This window comes from Neopsephotus bourkii, unplaced genomic scaffold (genome assembly GCF_033783945.1).
Source record: "Neopsephotus bourkii isolate Nb327-2 ecotype Australia unplaced genomic scaffold, CSIRO-AGI_Nbou_v1 NB_1557, whole genome shotgun sequence".
Taxonomy (NCBI): domain Eukaryota; kingdom Metazoa; phylum Chordata; class Aves; order Psittaciformes; family Psittacidae; genus Neopsephotus; species Neopsephotus bourkii.
This window is the reverse complement of record NW_026902033.1, coordinates 380027-399064: the sequence shown is the minus strand read 5'-3', so window position 1 is coordinate 399064 and position 19038 is coordinate 380027. Positions and strand designations below refer to the sequence as shown.

Sequence of the window (19038 nt, the reverse complement as noted above, 5' to 3'; positions counted from 1 at the left end):
CTGAATCAACGTGGAGGAGACACAGCATCAGCCACGGGGTGTTTTACTGGGTGTCCTGGGTTCAGCAGTAGCAGTGGTTCTGGGTTGCCAGCTGGGTTTAAACCACGACACTGGGAAAGACTTTGAGTGGCATGAAAGCAAGTCCAGATTCATGCCATGCAGCACAGGGGAGAAGTACCAGGCTGGTCTCAGCTTCAGCAAAGCAGCCCTGGCTTACTGATGCACAAGGCCAACCCTGGGGACAGGGAAGGGCGAATCCCCACTGTTCTGTACATGAACCAGCACTAACCCTGGCCCAGAGCTCTGCTCTCAAAGGCTGGTTCCCTCTCATACACATCCAGAGGGAGCCAAGCGGGAGCAAGGAACCCCTATGTCAGGTTAGCTGAGGAGTCAGGCAAAAAGCTCTCCACGTTTTCTTTATGTGAAAGGTAAAATGAGTGCTACATCTGCTGCACCTTTCAATGTAGGTTGCAAATCAAGCTGTGATCAGAATTGCACCAAGGTTGGTTGGTTTTGTTGATTATTTCTTGGCAACAGCCAGCAAGTTAAAGCCGTGGCTGTTTATGGCCATAAAAGGTCTCCTTTCAAGACCCAAATTATGTCCCAGGCCCTTCCCTGGTGCAGCAGAGTCCTTTCATGGCCTGAATCCAGAATGATCTCTACCTCTTAGGTGCAGAAAGAGCAGGCAGCTGAAGCCACTGGGCAAGCATCCTCTCACCAGCTGCTCTGCCTTTAGTCTGACTGAACACACAATGAAACAATTATATGTACTCACTTCCTGACAGGAATCTTCCCCTCTGCATTAAGCTGCATCTTCAGCTTCACCAGGCTGGGAAAAATAGAAAGAGAACATGAAAATGCACTTGTATAACCCCAGACCTCCTATTAAGTAGAGAAAGAAAAAACATGCCATTTGGAAAACAAGCTTAACAGTTAACAGAATCAGGGTCCTACAGACCATCAGTCAACCTCAGACAGAACCTGTTCCTGTTTCTTGTAAAGGAGAAACAGGCAAACTGTAACAGCTTAGATAACAGGAAGATTCCTCTGAAACAGGATACAGATATGAGATAATGGTATCTCCTATTATTTAGCATTCCTCGATGATTCCAGGCTGCCAACCAAACAGTATTAGAGAGCACAGAGAGGCAGCACTCTGCTGGGGTGAGCTCTGGGACTGTGGAGGGAAACACGTCCCAGGCACAGCAGCTCAGTTTGTCCCATCCCACGTGTGTGTTTGGCTCCAGCAGTCCTGTGCCAGCCAGATGTCCTGCAGCACATGAGCCAAGTACCAAACCCCCTGGGCTGACACACGACTTGCTCTGGAGGCTGCCAGAGGACCTGGGTGCTAAAAGCCTTTTCTTTCTCGTACAGACAGAAGGGGCAGTACATGAATGTGTCAGAGGACAGCATCTGTCAGAAATCACTCACATTTTCTCTAGGAAGGTGTACCGAGAGGCGTTGTATGTGAGAGGGTTCCGAACGATGGCCAGAATATCCTCAGCCCAGCTCTGGGAACGAACACACACACAGGGCAGAGGCAGTTGGGCATTATGGAACTGCACCAAGAAGTACACAGCAACAAACATGGGAAGGGCAAAGAACCACAGACTGGTTCGGGTTGGAAGGGAGCTTAAAGCTGCTCCAGCTCCAACCCCTGCCATGGGCAGGGACCCCTTCCACTGGAGCAGCTTGCTCCAAGCCCCTGTGTCCAACCTGGCCTTGAGCACTGCCAGGGATGGGGCAGCCACAGCTTCTCTGGGCACCCTGTGCCTCAGCACTCTCATAGTAAAAACTTCCTTATATCCCCTCTAAATCTACCCTTTTCCAGTTTAAAGCCATTCCCCCTTGTCCTGCCACTATAAACCCTGGTAAAAAGGCCTGTTCTGACACTGCGAGGCTCCAGATCCCAATAACTGTGCCCTGGGCTTGGCTCTGTCACGTTTCTACTGCCTATATATATCAGCAGCTAAAACTTTTCCACTGAGTCTTCTCAGCTCTGTGTTTATCCACACAAAGCACATGAAGGACAGAAATGATGGACTAAATTTCTTCTATTGGTCCTTCTCCACGCAGGGCAGAAGCTTCTAGAACTGTGGAGGTAGCACACCTCACTGGAACACAAACCTGCTTGTTTCATACCTTGTCAGCTACACTGACAGGGTTCAGGTTCCCTTTCTTCCCCTCTCCCTTCCTGTTCCCCACTTGATGCCCCAGTCCTCACTGGTCCCAGTGCTTCCCTGTCCTCAGGACCCGTTACCTTTCCAACATTCTCCTTGTAGGACACGAAGTTATGGAAAGTGAGGTCAACCATGTCAGGGCCAGACACGATGGTCAGAGTCTTAAGCAGGAAGGTGCTGTGAGGGTAGTCCAGGTTAAACACCTCCCGGAGCTTCTGGCACTGCAAAAGAAATTAAACAGATGGGGAAGAAGGGAGATTGAGGCAAAACGTACCTGGACACACCAGGACCCAGTCCAAACATTGACCCAAATCCCCAGCAAGCTTCTCAAGGGTTGCACATTGTTTAATGCAATCTTCCTTTGCTTGCCTTTCCTGACTTTTCATCTTTGTTCTGGAGCCTGCATCCCCTGGATCCTCCATGGAACAAGACATTGTGACTAACATCACTGCACAGAAGTGCTGTTTGGGTCTGAAAACGTCCAAGTTGGAACAGACAGGAAATTCCTTCTGAAAGTTCAGCCTAAAGGTGCGGACAAGTCAAGAGGAGCATTAGAGGTGCACACACGAGGTGCACAATCAGGTTCCTGCAAGAGCCCTTTGTCAGAACACAGAAAGAAAGCCTTTCAGACTAGTGTGATAGCTTTTGCTGTAACCTCTCTGCACCACAAGGAAGATGCTGTTTGGGTCTGCAATGCCTACCAGCTCTAGAGCTGGGTCACTGGAGAGATGGGCTCTTGCCCTCCATCCACATTTCCTGCTGGTTGTCAGTTGCTATAAGGGGTTTTTCCACAGCAATCACAGCATCCTCCAGCAGTGGCTCACCAGAGATTTGGTTGAAGTCTAAGGCTCATCCCATTAGTGGTACTTGATTTCATCACCATCAAAGTATTTCTAGAATCCCTTTAGATGATTTAGCATTTTGTGTGTTCCTCCATAAGGCATCGCTAAGCTGAGCTGTCCTGGAGCTGTACTGGCGGTTGCTATTTAGCATGAAAAGATAAAATCCCCTATCCTGGAATGAAGCACAGCAATTCATTATCTAAAGCACAGGCTAAATCCACATCAAAGCAAAGAGGGAGGCTGCCAGAGCACCTGCTCCTTCCCAGACTAAGGGCAGAGCTCAGGATGGGGGACTGCTGGCAGCACAGGTCAGACCCAGAAGCTGAGCTCTCCTGTATGCACAAACCTACAGGTAGACACAGGGGTGAGTCCCTGCCTTTGAACAGCTTTAAAACCTTACTCACACTGTAACACAGCCCCCATTAACTCCACCCAAAGAGGTTTTAGCCCAATGACTTTACCTTTCTGTTTGCTATAGACAGACATTTCTCTACATTTGGACTCCAGACCAAGAGCCCTGGATGCTCCTACATCAGCCCCATGTCACAAACACAGCTGCAGATGTATTTTATCCCAAAGTCCACAGATTTTTCCCACTGCAGTTTTCCAATGGAGCATTTGCAATTTTGACACATCTGTAGCAAAGAGGCCCCTTTAGGAAGAACAGGATGGGCTGGATCCTAACCCAAGATCATTTGACTCCTGTCTCTCCCTTCATGAAAGCCACTCTCCTCATGGGTTAACTGAAACATGTCTGGAGGGAGAGAAGGGGAAAGCAGTCACCTGCCCAGGGGATTTGCCTGTTTTCTAATAGGGAATTTCTGAGATGGTTCATTCCTGCTTTATGAGCAACCTTCCTTTGCAGAAGGGAGCACCATGTACCCACCCCTTTCTGCGCTCACAGCAGCTTCTTGATGGAGCTTGAGTTTTCACTACGAGCAGCAAAGCGTTCGGATTTCAGCTTCAAACTTGACTTCATCTTGCAAAGCCACTGGTGTTTGTTCAGCTTCCTTACCTCCAGTGTTGTACATCAGACCAAGCTGAGACAATAGAGAACTTGTGGTTTATGCTGAACTCATTTCCTGTATTTGTTACAGAAGGCTCCTCCCAGCCCTTCCTTCTCTGCATGCTGGTGTCTCTTGGCTCACCATGTCCCAGTGAGATGGAGATCAGAGCCTCTGCCTTTCTCTAGCTGTGCTCCACCAGGCAAACCTGATACCTGTTACCTGTTGGTAACAGCCTGAGAGCTCATCACCTTCTCAGAAGCTGTTGTTCACCATTAGCCTTGGCTTGTGCTGCTTTTTCCATGCCATGACTTTCATCAGCATTGAATTACAGTGCCTCCTAACACCACAGGGAAGCTGATGGCTCCATGTCAGGAGAAGCAAACTGCAGCAGGGGAAGGATGCTCTTTTAGAGCCCAAGTGTGATGGGGAAGGGCTGAGGGACCTGGGGGGTTCAGATGGAGAAGAGAAGGCTCAGGGGGGACCTGATGGCTGCCTCCAACTGCCTGACAGGAGGATGGAGCCAGGAGGGGCTGGGCTCTGCTCCCAAGGAACAAGGGATGGGACAAGAGGAACCGGCCTCAAGCTGCACCAGGGCAGGGTTAGATGGAGCTGAGGAACAATTCCTGCCCCAGAGGGTGCTCAGGCATTGGAACAGGCTGCCCAGGGCAGGGCTGCAGGCACCGGCCCTGCAAGTGTTCACACATCCTATAGACGAGGCCCCAGTGCCATGGGTCAGTGGTGGCCTTGGCAGTGCTGGGCAATGGTTGGGTTTGATGAGCTGGAAGGGCTTTTCCAGCCTGGCTGATTCTCTGATCTTGTCAGGGATCTAAACTGGGTCATATTTTCCCAGTGACTGATTTCCTGCCTGGCATTAAGCGAGTCACTCGCCTGCTCCATGCTGCCTACTCCACATGGGGATCACGTCCCTTGTGGGACGAACGCAGTGCTGATGGTGTAACACTGAGTGAAGATGCTGAGAGGCAACCAAGGACTGTGGCCAAGAGCACGGAACCTGCTGCCACATCTTGGCTCTTTCACAACCTGCACTCCTTCAGCACCCCGTGCTGCAGCTTCAACCTTTTAATTACTCAGTGTCATGTTGCGGGTGGCCATAAAGGAAAAACAGGAATTGCTGTGTGAAAAGCAGGGTGACCATATTAGCCATGCAAATCTGCAGGGAAAGCATGCTGAGCAAATCCACTTAAACCCCCCAAACAGACAACAAGGCACGGGCAGAGCGGCTGACACACATTTCACTTCCCACCTTCCTCATTTCCCTAAAATCCTCATCTGGCCAAACCAGATCCACAGTCCAGAGAGAAGCAAATTCTCATGCAAAGATAAAGAGCCAGGCCTAATGCAAGAGACAGAGGCAGCCCTTTCACTGCTTGGAATGGGATACAGCCAAACCAGAACTGGGATTTGCCAAGCTCACTGCACGCTGACAGCTTTGTATCTTTATAAAACACGGTACATGATGTGCTGCTTGTGCTAGGAGAAGACAGGATGTGACCAGAAATCTTCTCTTTTGGAGAAGAAAAGGCTTGTTTGGTTGCCAGAAGGGAAAAGGAGCACTGAGGTTATCCAAACGCCTTTGGCTCTGCAGGTAACGCTCGTGTCCTCATTAGCAGCGCTGCTCGGTGGTGGGATTCAGCAGGGAGAGGCAGGAAAACCCCAGGCAGCTGAAGCACTCTCAGCTCTCACTGCTGCCTTATCTAAAGGAACCGGATAAACGCAGCAGCAGAGATTCACAGGCACAGAACAAGCCGCAGGCTCTGGAATCAAGCCGGAACTGACTGAGGGAGAGATGCAGGCTCTGCATCCACAGTTCCTCCTGTCCCTCTGGCCTAGGAGCTCACACTGCTGTGGGAAGATGGAAGAGACAGAAAGAGGGCCCAGCCTGGAAAAAGGCTGTTATTTGTATGTGATGCTCCCTTGCTCCACTGTTTATAGACCCTTTGCAGGCCACAGGCTTCTACCTGCTTTTCTGCTGCACACACACATAACCAGTTTGTCTCCATACAGCTTCTTGTTTTATTTGGAGGCCTGAACATCAGACTTTCTTTAGCTCCATCCTGTGCTCAGTCACATTGCTGGGTCCATGGCATAGCACTGAGATGATGCTCCAGCCTTCCCCCTGCAAAGCAGCAGAGTCACTGAGCACCCACACTGTGTTCAGAGTCCATGGCCCAGCCCTGGGCTCTGAGAGTGCTCTCTGCACTGTTCCTGAACACCACTCACCCCTGCTTTAGCATCTCGCTGTTATCATGACATGTGGAATACTCTGGTGTCATTTCCTCCCTTGTACACACCCAGAGTCTGCACCTCTGGCTCCGATAACAAAATGCAAGTGAAGGATGAAGCTGGTTTCTGATCATGACACAAAACACAGCTTCTGGGTGTATGAATAATTATGCTGGTGTCAAAGCCTGCTGCAGTGGCTAAACCAACCCCGAGATGAAGCCAACAGCCCAGCCTGGCCTAAACCATGGCATATTTTGGGCTCAGATATGACATTGTGTCAGTGGTCTTGGGTCCTGGTGCGTCACTAAAACAACGGTGGAGCAGCCATTACTGTTCATAGTTACTGAGAGGGAAACCCAGGATTGTGTTGTAACCAACATCTTGATGTGCTGAGGCAGGCTGCTGGGCTACGTTCAACAGCTCTTTATCTTGTCTCATTTCTGCTCAAAGTCTTATCTTTCTGGCTGCTGAGCATGTGCCCAAGCTCGTTCTGTCCTGTCTCTCAGAAACACTGCCATGGAGAAGAAACACTGCCAAACACTGAGCAGCTCCCAGAGAAAATACAGCAAAGGGGGTGAGAAGGGGAAACGTGGACAGGCACAGAGGAGGTCACAGGATGAGCTGAGGGCTGTGTGCATGCTTAGTGCTCATATGGCAGCCAGCAAAGGCTCGGGATACAGGCAGAAGAGAGAGGAGAGCACTCACAGGGAGAGCAGATCAGGGCCTGACTCCAGGCAGGGTCAGTTCCAGTTTCCTACTGGGCAAACAGCAGTGGCCTCCTCACCCCCCCGTGCTGGGCTCTGGTGAGGCCACAGCTTGTGCCCTGTGCTCAGCTCTGGGCTCCTCGCTCCAAGAGAGACCTTGAGGGGCTGGAGCGGGGCCAGAGCAGGGCAATGGAGCTGGGGCAGGACCTGGAGCCCAAGTATGATGGGGAAGGGCTGAGGGACCTGGGGGGTTCAGTGGGGAGAAGAGAAGGCTCAGGGGGGACCTGATGGCTGCCTCCAACTGCCTGACAGGAGGATGGAGCCAGGAGGGGCTGGGCTCTGCTCCCAAGGAACAAGGGATGGGACAAGAGGAACCGGCCTCAAGCTGCACCAGGGCAGGGTTAGATGGAGCTGAGGAACAATTCCTGCCCCAGAGGGTGCTCAGGCATTGGAACAGGCTGCCCAGGGCAGGGCTGCAGGCACCGGCCCTGGGGGTGCTTAGAGGATGTGTGGATGTGGCTCTTGGAGATAAGGGTTAGTAGTAGCCTTGTCAGTGCTGGGCAATGGTTGGACTCTGATGAGCTTAAAGGTCTTTTCCAATCTGGCTGATTCCATGATTGAGGGCTCCTACTGCTGCAACCCTTAGTGACTCGTCCCTTTTCAGTGTCCCACTCTCTGGGCCTTACAGGCTGACTCTTCCTCACTAAACACTTGGTGCTCAGGAAGGACATCCCACCACACCCTGCCTCCCAGCTCACAGGGACAATGCTGTGACAACACAGGAGTGCATCTGACAGCAGGTCTTCACAGAAGAGGCTTTTGTGTGGGTGCTGTGGTGTTATTCTTGCTGTGTAGAGAGGTTACAAAACCAAACTCCAAACCTCTTGCTTCGTAACTCCCAGCATCCACACTACAACCACCCATTAGCAGGGAGACTCATTTCACCTACATTGGTCTGAAAAGCTCTCAGCCTGTTCCACCCTCGTGCAGCCGGAAAGGGCTCTGTATCTTGCAGAGGAGAGGAGCAGGGCAGGTACTCTCAATAAAGCTCTTCTGTGTTAATTCCTTCAGCCACAATTCAGTGTGAAAAGCAGGACAAGCTCTGCCTCCCAGAAACAGTGGATTTACTGTGCCATCACTTGCAAGGAAGCAGAGGGGGGGAAAGGATGTGGAGAAGGGGAAAAGGATGCACAATTTGCTATTGGTACTGGCTAAAGCTCCCATCAGCTGAGGTCTTAAGTACCACCCACTAGCCCCTTCTCCTCCATTTCTAGCCAATGAAACAAGCAACAGTTTGTGTTCGTCTCAGCAGTTACATCCCACAAGCATCCCAAGCCATTGTTCTGTGATGGGAGGCAGCACCTTTTCATTCTCCCCCCCTCTCAGCTCCAACAGACCTGTTCGCTTCATCACACCGGTTTTCCATACCCTTTGTAATGGCCCACGGACACAGCTGCCCTGCCTGGAGATGTGATTCATGGGAACAACTTTCCCCTGCTTTCTGCATCCCTTCCAGAAAGTTCTGTTCCCAGGAAAGCCAGCTGGACACACAGGTGAGGGCAGGAGCATCCTGGATAGCTCAGCCATTGTAAATAAGACATTCCCAGCACATCTCTCCCACCATTTGGTTCAATGGCCATTTTGGTGCCCACACAGAATCATAGAATCATAGAATAGTTCGGGTTGGAAAGGACCTTAAGATCATCCAGTTCCAACCCCCCTGCCATGGGCAGGGACACCTCACTCTAAACCATATTACCCAAGGCCTCGTCCAACCTGGCCTTGAACACTGCCAGGGATGGAGCATTCACAACCTCCCTGGGCACCCATTCCAGTGCCTCACCACCCTCACAGGAAAGAACTTCTTCCTTAGATCCAATCTAAACTTCCCCTGTTTCAGTTTGAACCCATTACCCCTTGTCCTGTCACTACAGTCCCTAATGAAGAGTCCCTCCCCAGCATCCCTATAGGCCCCCTTCAGATACTGGAAGGCTGCTCTGAGGTCTCCACGCAGCCTTCTCCATCATCCCAGAACAGAATCATCAAATCCCAGACTGGTTTGGGTTGGAAGGGGCCTTACAGCTCCTCCATTTCCAACCCCCTGCCATGGGCAGGGCCCCCTTCCACTGGAGCAGCTTGCTCCAAGCCCCTGTGTCCAACCTGGCCTTGAGCACTGCCAGGGATGGGGCAGCCACAGCTTCTCTGGGCACCCTGTGCCAGCGCCTCAGCACCCTCACAGGGAAGAGCTTCTGCCTTATCTCCAACCTGAACTGCCCCTGTTTCAGTTTGAACCCATCTCCCCTTGTCCTGTCAGTACAATCCCTGATGAAGAGTCCCTCTCTAGCATGGATAGGAGGGATAAGGAGCCAGCTCAGTGCATTTTAATACCTGTTGTCATAGAAATGCCAGAAAACTGCCTGAAATGAAAAGGGAAATAAAACTTCTTTTAAAAGGGTCTCTGTGAAATGCCGAATTCAGAAAGCACTTGGGATTTGCACAGCAGAGGCTGTCATCAAGAGCACCGCTCTGCCTGTGGAGAATGCTTAATAAATCACTTGGTGCTTGACCTTTGTCTCTCTGTACAAAATGAGCTGTAGCCAATTCCCAGGCCTGTAAAATACTGTCTCTGGGCTATGGCAATGGATAGAACACAGCAGCTACCCCAGGGCAGACCATGGATCCAACCAGATGCCTGGGGAACAGTGATACTTCCCTGGCACATTTCTGCAGCTTCCTAAAGCAGAGGCATTATCTTGCCTTTAACCACCCTCAAATGGCAATTCCTTCTTGTCCTGACTTTCTACCTCCCATGTTTCTGGGACGTGTGCATCCCACAGCACAGTGACACGAGGTGTAAACCAGCAGCTCCTCCTCTGCTTGGGCTCAACCTGCCTTTGGAAAATTCCACTTGATGTGGAGCTCTCACACTGGAAGAAACTCTGAGTAACTGCTTTGTGCTCACCTTCTCCATCACTTCCACATCCCCCTCATCTTTCAGTCTTTGCCAGGCTCCAATCCCAGCCCACTCGGATCTCTTCCCACAGTAGCCATCCCATGCTGTCCTTATTCTTGCTGCTCTTCCCTACCTGTTTCAGCACTTGTCTCGTTAGACATGAGGACACTAGAGATGCACAGAAATACGGGTGCATTCAGTCTCCAGTGAGACTTTCTAATTATTTCCTTCTAATTCCTAACATAAAACTTACTCTTTTGAGCAAATCTTGCTCTGTTGCTATTTTACCACATCCTTATGATGTTGTTTCTGAACAGCAACAGTCAACTCAGAGCCTGTTGTTACACAAGGTTAGGATTGTTTTTTTCCTGTGTGCATCACCTGATTTCATCTGTATTAAACTGTATCACTTATTAGATTATGCAGTCAGTGAGTGCAAACCAGCGAGTCCTCATTTTATTACCCCAAATAACTCGGTACCATTGGTAAACCTTGGCTGGTCTCTCCACATCTCTTGTAGGTCACCCATGAACACCCCTTGGGATGCCACAGGCCCAAGCACTGGCAGACTGCTGGTTCTCTCTCTCAAAAGGCCTTTTCCTCCTTCTCCAATGCAAAGATGCCCCTTTTACTCTGTTCTTTAAGACCCTTTGCTTATGATGGGAATCACAGGGGCCACTTTCCAGTTTTACTGACAAGATTTAGAGCTCACAGCCACTGCTTCCCCTCTTCTGCTCTTGATACCTGCTGCTGCTCATCCATTTCCCCATTCTTTTCACAAACTTTGTGCTTTCACTAAAAATCTCTTTCTAAAGGCCATCAGTTTCTCCTCTGCACATGGAATGTGGTCACCCCCAAACTGTGGTTCACTCTTAAAAACTGGGGTTGGTCTTGTGCGTAGAGGCTCCTCACAGGAAGATGCTGTTGGAGGAGCAGTTCCTCTGTCTAAAGGCAGCTCTGACACTGTTTGTGCCAATAGGTTTCTCCTGGAAGTCTCCAATTAATCTTCCTTAACCAACTGCTCAAATCCAGGACATTTTTCTCTGGCCTGCCCATAGCCACCAGAAGGATCACCCCCTATGGCCTCAGCACGCACTTACACCATCAAGATATAACCCATAGCAAAGCTGAAGTCATTCTGTAAACAGGTTATTCCTGCAACTTCAACACCCTAGAAAACAGTGTCTCGTGTCTCTCCCGTATGTTGGCCTTTCCCTCAGTGCATTCTGCCTTGACTGCAGCACCCAGCTCTACCAGCTCTAAATGTTACACTCTCTCAAGTGAAAAACCCAAACCTTCCAAGAACATTTCTCAAACATTATTCCCACAAACCCAACTGCAGGCAAAGTCTGAGGCTCTTGAACCATTGGAGTTTTCATTTCAGTGCATTTCCAAGAAGGAAAACAGTTTCTCAGAAGGAATGATGACTTCTAAGAGTTGTATGAGCTGGGGGCTGTCCTGGAACTCTCTGTGCCTTGAGCACCCATCTCATTATGGTCCTTTGAGAACCACGAGGCTCAGGGAGCTCGGAATAGACACTTGCAGAGCAGTATTGAGCAAACACTCATCCTACTTACGCAAAGAGGCTGCTTGAGCCTCTCATTGCAAAACCTTCCCCTTTTGCATTCATCACCTGTGTTACCATGCACAGCCATTATCCGTACTCCCTTGTTTCCTTTTCATGCTCCAGCTTTCCTCTGGTTTTCTCCTTGCCTTTTTGCCATACATGGAAAAGTTAAAAACAACCAAAAACAGATGCAGAAAAAAAGTCCTAACAAGGACAACTTTGCTGCAGGAAGCCTGAATTACAGCTGAAAGCAAGAACAAAGCCATACTCATGTTCCTCCCTCAGTCTGCCCCCTGCAAGCAGACAATTGGAATTATTCAGACAGAAAAAGATAAAGAAACACTGGTTTTTCTGAAAGTGCATTTTCTTCCCTTTAAAGGGAAAAATTCCCCACCACACACTGTGCTGGAATCTCACTAACTACAGGTTTGTAGCTGCCTTGACTGGGTCTGGGCATCTTCACACAAGAGGGAAGCTCCGATGACTCAATGGAGAAGCATCACAAGTCTCCTGCAGAGCTTCCCAGTGTCCCAGGCCCACATCAAAGCTAGGCAGATGCAGGGCAGGGAGAGAATACAGCTGCTGTGTGCAAGAGAACTGAGCCTTTGGGCAGGCTTTTGGAAGGGGAGCTGTTGTGCACATTCTCCTCCCAAAGCTCATACACCACAGTCTGGAAGTGCCTTTCCTTTTGGTGCACAGAGGACCCCTGGGGGGTTCACAGGCAAGAGTAAAGACTGATGATCTGTATTTACATAGTTGTGATGGCAGAAGACAGGGACCTCTCCACCTTCGTGTACTAGGAAGGCAGATAAACTGCCTCAGCTTGTGCCAAAGGCAGCCTTGTCTTTCCCACATGAGCAAGCAGCAGAAGTGAAGCCATGCACTCACCTTGGGGATCTTGGCAAATCGCCCTACTCGAGTATCTCGGATACTGGTTAGATCCAAAATCTCCATCTCCTACAAGAGAACAGGGACAAGGAAGATGAGGAAAGAAAAAGCAGGGAAGAGACCCACTGCAGAGCTCCCAGAAGCTGCAAAGCAAGTCCCAGCACTGTTCACTGGGGAAGAGCTCTCCCACCAGAACAGTGCAGGCAGGGACACATCAGCCACTGATATCCAAGCTGGCCTGCAGCACTGTCCTCTTCAGGGTGAGGCCAGAGGCTTGGTGTGGGTCACCATGAGAAGGAGTGCATGCCATGTACGTGGGTTTATACAGGGAAACATTACCCCAGCTCATACAACCCACTCCTGTTCTCAGCTGTCTTTTGTCTCCGACACTCAACCTGGAGCAGCTGAGCTGGAAGGCAGACAGGACCACTCTGCCCAGTTCACTCCCAGCAGACCTTTACCTCATCTGTTCCAAAGCAACTCCCATGGAGGACATTCCCCAGCCTTCTCCAGGCAGCCCACTCCATGTCCTCACTGCTGGCTATTTGTCATGTTTGTGTTGCTTGTTCTTTTAATATCCAACCTGAATTTCCTTCCTCTGTTACTAATTTGCCTCACCATGGGTCTGGAGAACAAATTATACTTGTTGCAGCAGGCAATATTTTCCAAGATCACAATAAGGAACAATGTGGATACCATGTCTTCTGGCTGTAGCAACACTTTATTGTCAAGCAGGGTGGAAGTTTTACTCCCAATCCCACTCCTTTCTGAATCCCTAGTGCAAAAGAGGTGCAGTTTGTGTCTTGCTGTTCATGCCAAGCAGATCTTAGGATGAGTCAGCCAAAGATTAATAAAGCCACACAAACTCAACAGACAAACTGTTGCATATACCACATCATGGTCTGTATCAGCCCATCTCTTATCCCTCACAAGGCTCATGAAAGCCTGCACAAGACCTCCACAAGCCTGCCCTAGCCCCCCACTCCTGCTAGCTCACCCTGCCTGCAGATCCCCTCAGAGGATAGAAAAGATGCCAGACATGTGCTTCTCCAAGGATGTAGAGCAGGCTGCTGCTCCAGTGCACCTCTCTAATGTGTTAACAGTTTAGTTTAGATGATGATCAATGGCATTGCCAGGAAGATGAGGCCACTCAAGTCTGGATTTCCTCATGTGAGCTTTGCTTCCTTACCCCAGGCCCTTTCCCAGGTGAAATTTCTTCTACCACCAACCCAGGGAAGTATCCCACTTTTGATGGTGATAACAGCTCCTCTTGTCCCATTTTGTGCACCTCCCCCAGTGCTACCACTTCCCACTGTCTGGGGAACCTGTACTGCAAAAATCCTACTGCCAGGAGTGATCTTGAGAGGGGAATGAGAGTGATGGAGATGCCTGAGAAGAGGATGTGGCAGTCCCCAGCCTCGTGACAATGTTCTTGCACTGGGGCACATCTCCAGCAAAGGCAGAGCTCACCAAATCCCATCAGGTCTCCTGGCCAGGGTGCTGGACAGGACTAATGGCTCTGTCTCTTTATCTCCCATGCCCCTTGAGCATGTAGGTCACGAGGAGGAAGTAGAGCTGAACCACAGCCCTGCTCTGGAAAGCAGAAGTGAGCCCAGCCTTCCATCTCCAGGCAGCCAGATCTCTCCGCCACCCATTGCTACTCATCAGTGAGGAACTGAATTCTCTTTCCTCTGTTTGTGGCCTCCCTCTCTCCTCCAGCATCCTGTGGTGCACACATCACCCTGCCCCTAGAGGGGCACAACTTGCTTCTACACTTGATGTAGTCTCTGGAGCCCTATGCTCACTACCCTTTGCTAGATTAAAATGTCTAAAACCCCCAAGATATCAGTTTATAACATAGGCAGCATGAGGTACACATTAGCTGAAGCTGTATACATGTAATTGCATGTCCTGCCATGATCTTTCCAACTGTACCATTGAACTGGACGGGAGAACCCTTCAGGGTACTGGGTAACAGGGATACCAACTCTTCTGCTCTCCAAAGTCCTTGGAAGCACATCTAGTGAACTTTGCAGGTACAAGCTGCCAGCATGACAAGCACAGGAAGGCCACACATCTCTCTGGCCTGACAGCTTCATCTCCTGGTCTTTTCTGGGTATCTGAAGACAGACAAATCTGCCATGGAAGAAGCACAGGACTCCTAACTCCTCTGTAGGTGGAATGAGTGTGGCAGTCTGCTCCAGAGTGCAGAACTCAAGCACTTAGAGTGTTCTAATCTCACACAAACCTGACCTGGCTATTTGGAGACCAAGTGTGAATAGCCTTAGCACTTACCTTATTCTGATGGGTCCAGTATAAGTAAAAGCCCTTTGGATCCACTCGAAGAATCACAGGGGAAGCACTTCCTGTTTCCTGACAAGAAAAGGCAAACAGAAGGAAGCAGGTTAACACCTTATGTGACCTGGAGAGCCCATCATGGGATGCAAGTTTCCAGTTCAGATACAGACCCCGCTGGGTGAATCATCCTCTGGCTTATGGAAATGAACCAGATGATTTTAGCACATCTCCAGTGAGGCTATGGAACCTGATCTCTGCTGAAGCCTGAGTCTCACCTAACACCACCCATTTAGCTAAAAACTCTCTTGGAGCCTTCTATACAAGGAGTTAAGAAGAAAGTGGCTGTGGATGCAATTAACTGTTCATTTGAACTGCTTATCCCCCAAGGCACTGACGGGGTTCTACAAGCTCCCGAGTAGCCCAGGCAAAGCAGAGATACCATTCATCAGGGGCATCTTCACACGAGTTACCTGGGCTGTCTTTACAGGGAATGACCTGAGCCAGGAAGGGCTCAAGGATGAGTCCATCTCATACAGCAGATGAGGCTGCTTTAGGCAATGATTCAAACTCCAAGGACGAGCTCTCCACAGACTGGGAACAGCAGCAGTTATTTAAACACCCACACTCCAGGAGCAAAATTAGATGGATTTATTCAGCGCCAATCCTGACCCCAGTACAAGAGGGAGGCCCTCCAGATCAGAGCTGAGGCATGTACTGCACAGGAGGCTGTGCACTTCACCTCTGGATGATTGCTCTGCCCCTGCATTTTCAGTTAAAGCAGCTTCACAGCTATTCTCAAGGCAACACCCGTTCCCACCTCACATGCAAGCCTGTGTGAAGAGATGAATTAACACGAGCTCTTTGGAGAGTGAGATGAAGGATGCTTGGTGCTCTGCCTGGGTCCCAGCCCATTTGCTCATTCAGTCCTCACTGCACTTGACCCCTGGTGCAACACAAGACAGGATCACACGGTCTACCATCCATTTCTGGGAAAGCTTCAGATTCAATCCATGAAGGTGAAACACCCAGCTACTGAGATGAAACCAGCAGTGGGATTTGGAAGTTGTATCTGTTCCTTGTCCTTGGGCTCTCCAGGTTGTTACTGAACCCATACTTTGCTCCAGAGTGCATCTGTATTTCTCAGTTTTCAGACTGAGGATGCTCCACTACAGCAAACTGCCCATGGAACAGAGCTCTCTATGTTCTACTTTTACCCCCTGCTGCCTTCCTCATGCTGTACCAGGGACACTGTTGACCTGTTTGATCCTGCCCCTCTGCTCTGCTCGCGTGAGACCTCCCCTGGAGCATTGTGTGCAGTTCTGGTGTCCTCAACATAAAAAGGACATGGAACTGTTGGAACAAGTCCAGAGGAGGCCACGAGGATGCTCAGGGGCTGGAGCAGCTCCTGTATGGAGATAGGGTGAGAAAGTTGGGGCTGCTCAGCCTGGAGAAGAGAAGCTGCGTGGAGACCTCAGAGCAGCTTCCAGTGTCTGAAGGGGGGCTATAGGGATGCTGGGGAGGGACTCTTCATTAGGGACTGCAGTGACAGGACAAGGGGTAATGGGTTAAAACTGAAACAGGGGAAGTTTAGATTGGATCTAAGGAGGAAATTCTTTCCTGTGAGGGTGCTGAGGCACTGGAATGGGTTGCCCAGGGAGGTTGTGAATGCTCCATCCCTGGCAGTGTTCAAGGCCAGGTTGGACAGAGCCTTGGGTGCCATGGTTTAGTGTGAGGTGTCCCTGCCCATGGCAGGGGGCTGGAACTGGATGATCTGAAGGTCCTTTCCTACCCAAACCATTCTATGATTCCATCATGCCCATGTTCCCAGAGCTCCTGGTTAGCTCCCTGAGCACATGGCCACAAAAGCAGACCAGGCACTGCAGTACTGCTACCAAGTACTGGGCCGTGTTCTAGATTAACCTTATCTCCTGTGAAGCAGCTTTCCTGAAAGCAAGTGAGGGTACAGTGAGGACCGGTGAGAGCTGATCAGGGTGCCCCCTCCTGAGCAGGCACATGGATGGCTGTGGGGTACAGGTGGGCTCTCCTATGGGGAGGCTCCTGTAACAAAGGAAATAGGGAATTCTATGGAAGATGGTCTGGCAGCCAAACTGGCTGCTGCTCACACTGTAGAGTTCAAGTCCAGGGCAGAAAGCAAGCACTGTGTGGTAAAGTCATGTAACCCATAACCTCTGAGAGACAGAGGTTTCCTTCTACTATGAGGGCTGAGAGGCAGCATAGAGCCAAATCCACACATAACTGCTCTGATTAAGAGCTCAGCTACTATCCTGTGCCCTATCTCAGGTGGGAAAGTGTTCCCAAGCTGGTCCTTCAGATACATCACCATGCATGTGGTAGGACTTCACCCCTTTAGCCTGCTCAGCAACCCCAGCTTGGTGGCTGCTCAACCAAGCACAGCAGAGCTGCTCCTCACCCCGAGATGTTGGGACAGGTCAGAACAGCCCCACTGCACCCTGCTCTAAGCAGCACATTGCAGATGCTGCACGAGGTGAAGGCACTACACAAGGTGGCTTTGGTTTTCCTCAAGAAACTATCGGGTACAGTGAAGGCTCCAGTCCAGTCCCAAACTGGACAGAGTGATGTAAGGAGCCAGTCCCATCTACCTGCACTACTTGCCTCTCATACTGTGGAAGGAGTTCAAAACTGTTACCTACAGTAACATGGCCAGGTCAATTCAAGAAGTGGGACAAACCCCACAGGCCTGTGAGCCCTGAAGAGCAGCAATCCTGCAGCCTGGACCTCTTACACCATCCTTTGTAGCTTGCCCTAACTGTGGAGTGGGAAAGCACGAGGAGACAGAGCAATGCGACCAGAACAGAACACTTGTGGAAAAGGCTTTCCTCATCGTTGGAGGTCAGGTCTGTAAAGGACTAAGTCACCAGAGAGCACCTTCTAGGAACACTTAAAAATCCTTAAGCCATAGCAAAAAACCCACACAGGACTTGAGCTCCCTCAATCCTATCATTGCAGCAGCAAATAAAACACGTGGGGCTTGGAAGCCCAAGTTAACTCCGCTTGGGTTTCAAGGGAGCCTCACTGCCACTGAATTCCCAGCTTCAAGCTTTTGGGAAGGTGGTCCCCAAGGACTGGGCACAGAGCAACTGCAGACAAGTTTGGCTGCTGCTGTTCTCAGAAACCCAATCCCTGTTCAAATCCAAAGCAGCCACACATGCACTCTGCAGGCAGTGGGAGACTGGAAAGAATGGGAAGGCTGCACTTTCCACCATGCCCTGGTGTCCTCCTGTTCCTGTACAGCCAGTGCAGTAACTGCCTGGTGATATCCCATCCTGTATCCCTCAGCATCCACCCTTTCTGCTAGCTGTATGTGACATTGCTTTATGTCTCTGGACCACCTCTGCTTCCCATGCATATGAGTAACTGCCATCCCCCACATGCACTGCCTTGGGACTTAAAACTCTGTTCAAGCTTCACACCCACAAAAGCAGGCACTAATCCCTCCTATTTCCACTGAAAGCTCCTTCTAACACATCTCAGCTGCAATATCACATCACATGTTTCCCCCAGAGCTTGGTGAATAATCGTAACCTGGCATGCCCCCGTTTTATCAGCTCATGCTCCATAGCAGACAATTCACACTGCAGACAGAATGGATGGGCAGCTGCTGTCCCCTTGCTCAGGTACGTGGGGATTGGGGTAAATACTCTTTTGCCTTCTTAGAAAGTGAGGAGAGGGCTATCACATTCTGCTGTTCCCACTTTCTGCTCCTCACAATGAAAGGCACACAGACTGCAGAGATAAATGAGGACACTGAGTTGGAAAGCAGCAGCTTCTTGCAGCACCCTCCAGGGCTCTGGCCCTTTGCTACTCGGCCACTGCACACTCGACAGCTCACAGACCCACAGCCAGCAGGCACAGGAGGCCATGGCTCACCCTCTGTCCACTCCAACAGGGCCATAAGAGGAACCAACTTGGAGGCTGATTTCCTCTCTATCTGCAAGCACGGAGAGTCCTCTCAGTAAATCCTGCCCCTCAGGCTCCTCTGGACAGGTCCGAATGTGCCATTTGCCTCTCACCCCAAAGAGCTGCCACCAGTGACACCTTCCTGAGGGCTGGGACACAGACAGGACCCTGAGGTCCTACACCAGACCCAGTGGCACACTCTGTCTACTTCCACCCTCCACAGTAACAAGAGGTGCACAAGCCACTTCACCAACCCCCAACACATACACCCATTGGTTTTCCCCTCAGCTCTCCTCTTATCCAGACATCACTGTTCTCAGGTACAACACACCATGTCCCAACCCCAGCACTGAATACACGCTCCCAGCCTCCCCATAACCCCTGACCAAAACACAATGTCTGCCCCACCACCGTAC

General features: G+C 50.4%; 1 protein-coding gene across 2 annotated transcripts in view; it reads right to left on the bottom strand.

Annotated features, from left to right (window-relative positions):
• The window catches only part of PLCB2 (phospholipase C beta 2), a 44072-nt gene that overhangs the window by 24376 nt on the left and 658 nt on the right, over nucleotides 1–19038 (bottom strand). For both annotated transcript variants that reach the window (XR_009728074.1, XM_061370992.1), the window contains exons 2-6: nucleotides 14681–14758; nucleotides 12386–12454; nucleotides 2261–2401; nucleotides 1432–1511; nucleotides 776–829 (exon numbers count right to left, since the gene is read on the bottom strand). Coding sequence is in view for 1 of the 2 variants with exons in the window: in XM_061370992.1 (XP_061226976.1) it covers nucleotides 776–829; nucleotides 1432–1511; nucleotides 2261–2401; nucleotides 12386–12454; nucleotides 14681–14758 (422 nt within the window). In the remaining variant the exon portion in view is untranslated. The remainder of the gene's footprint in view (nucleotides 1–775; nucleotides 830–1431; nucleotides 1512–2260; nucleotides 2402–12385; nucleotides 12455–14680; nucleotides 14759–19038) is intronic.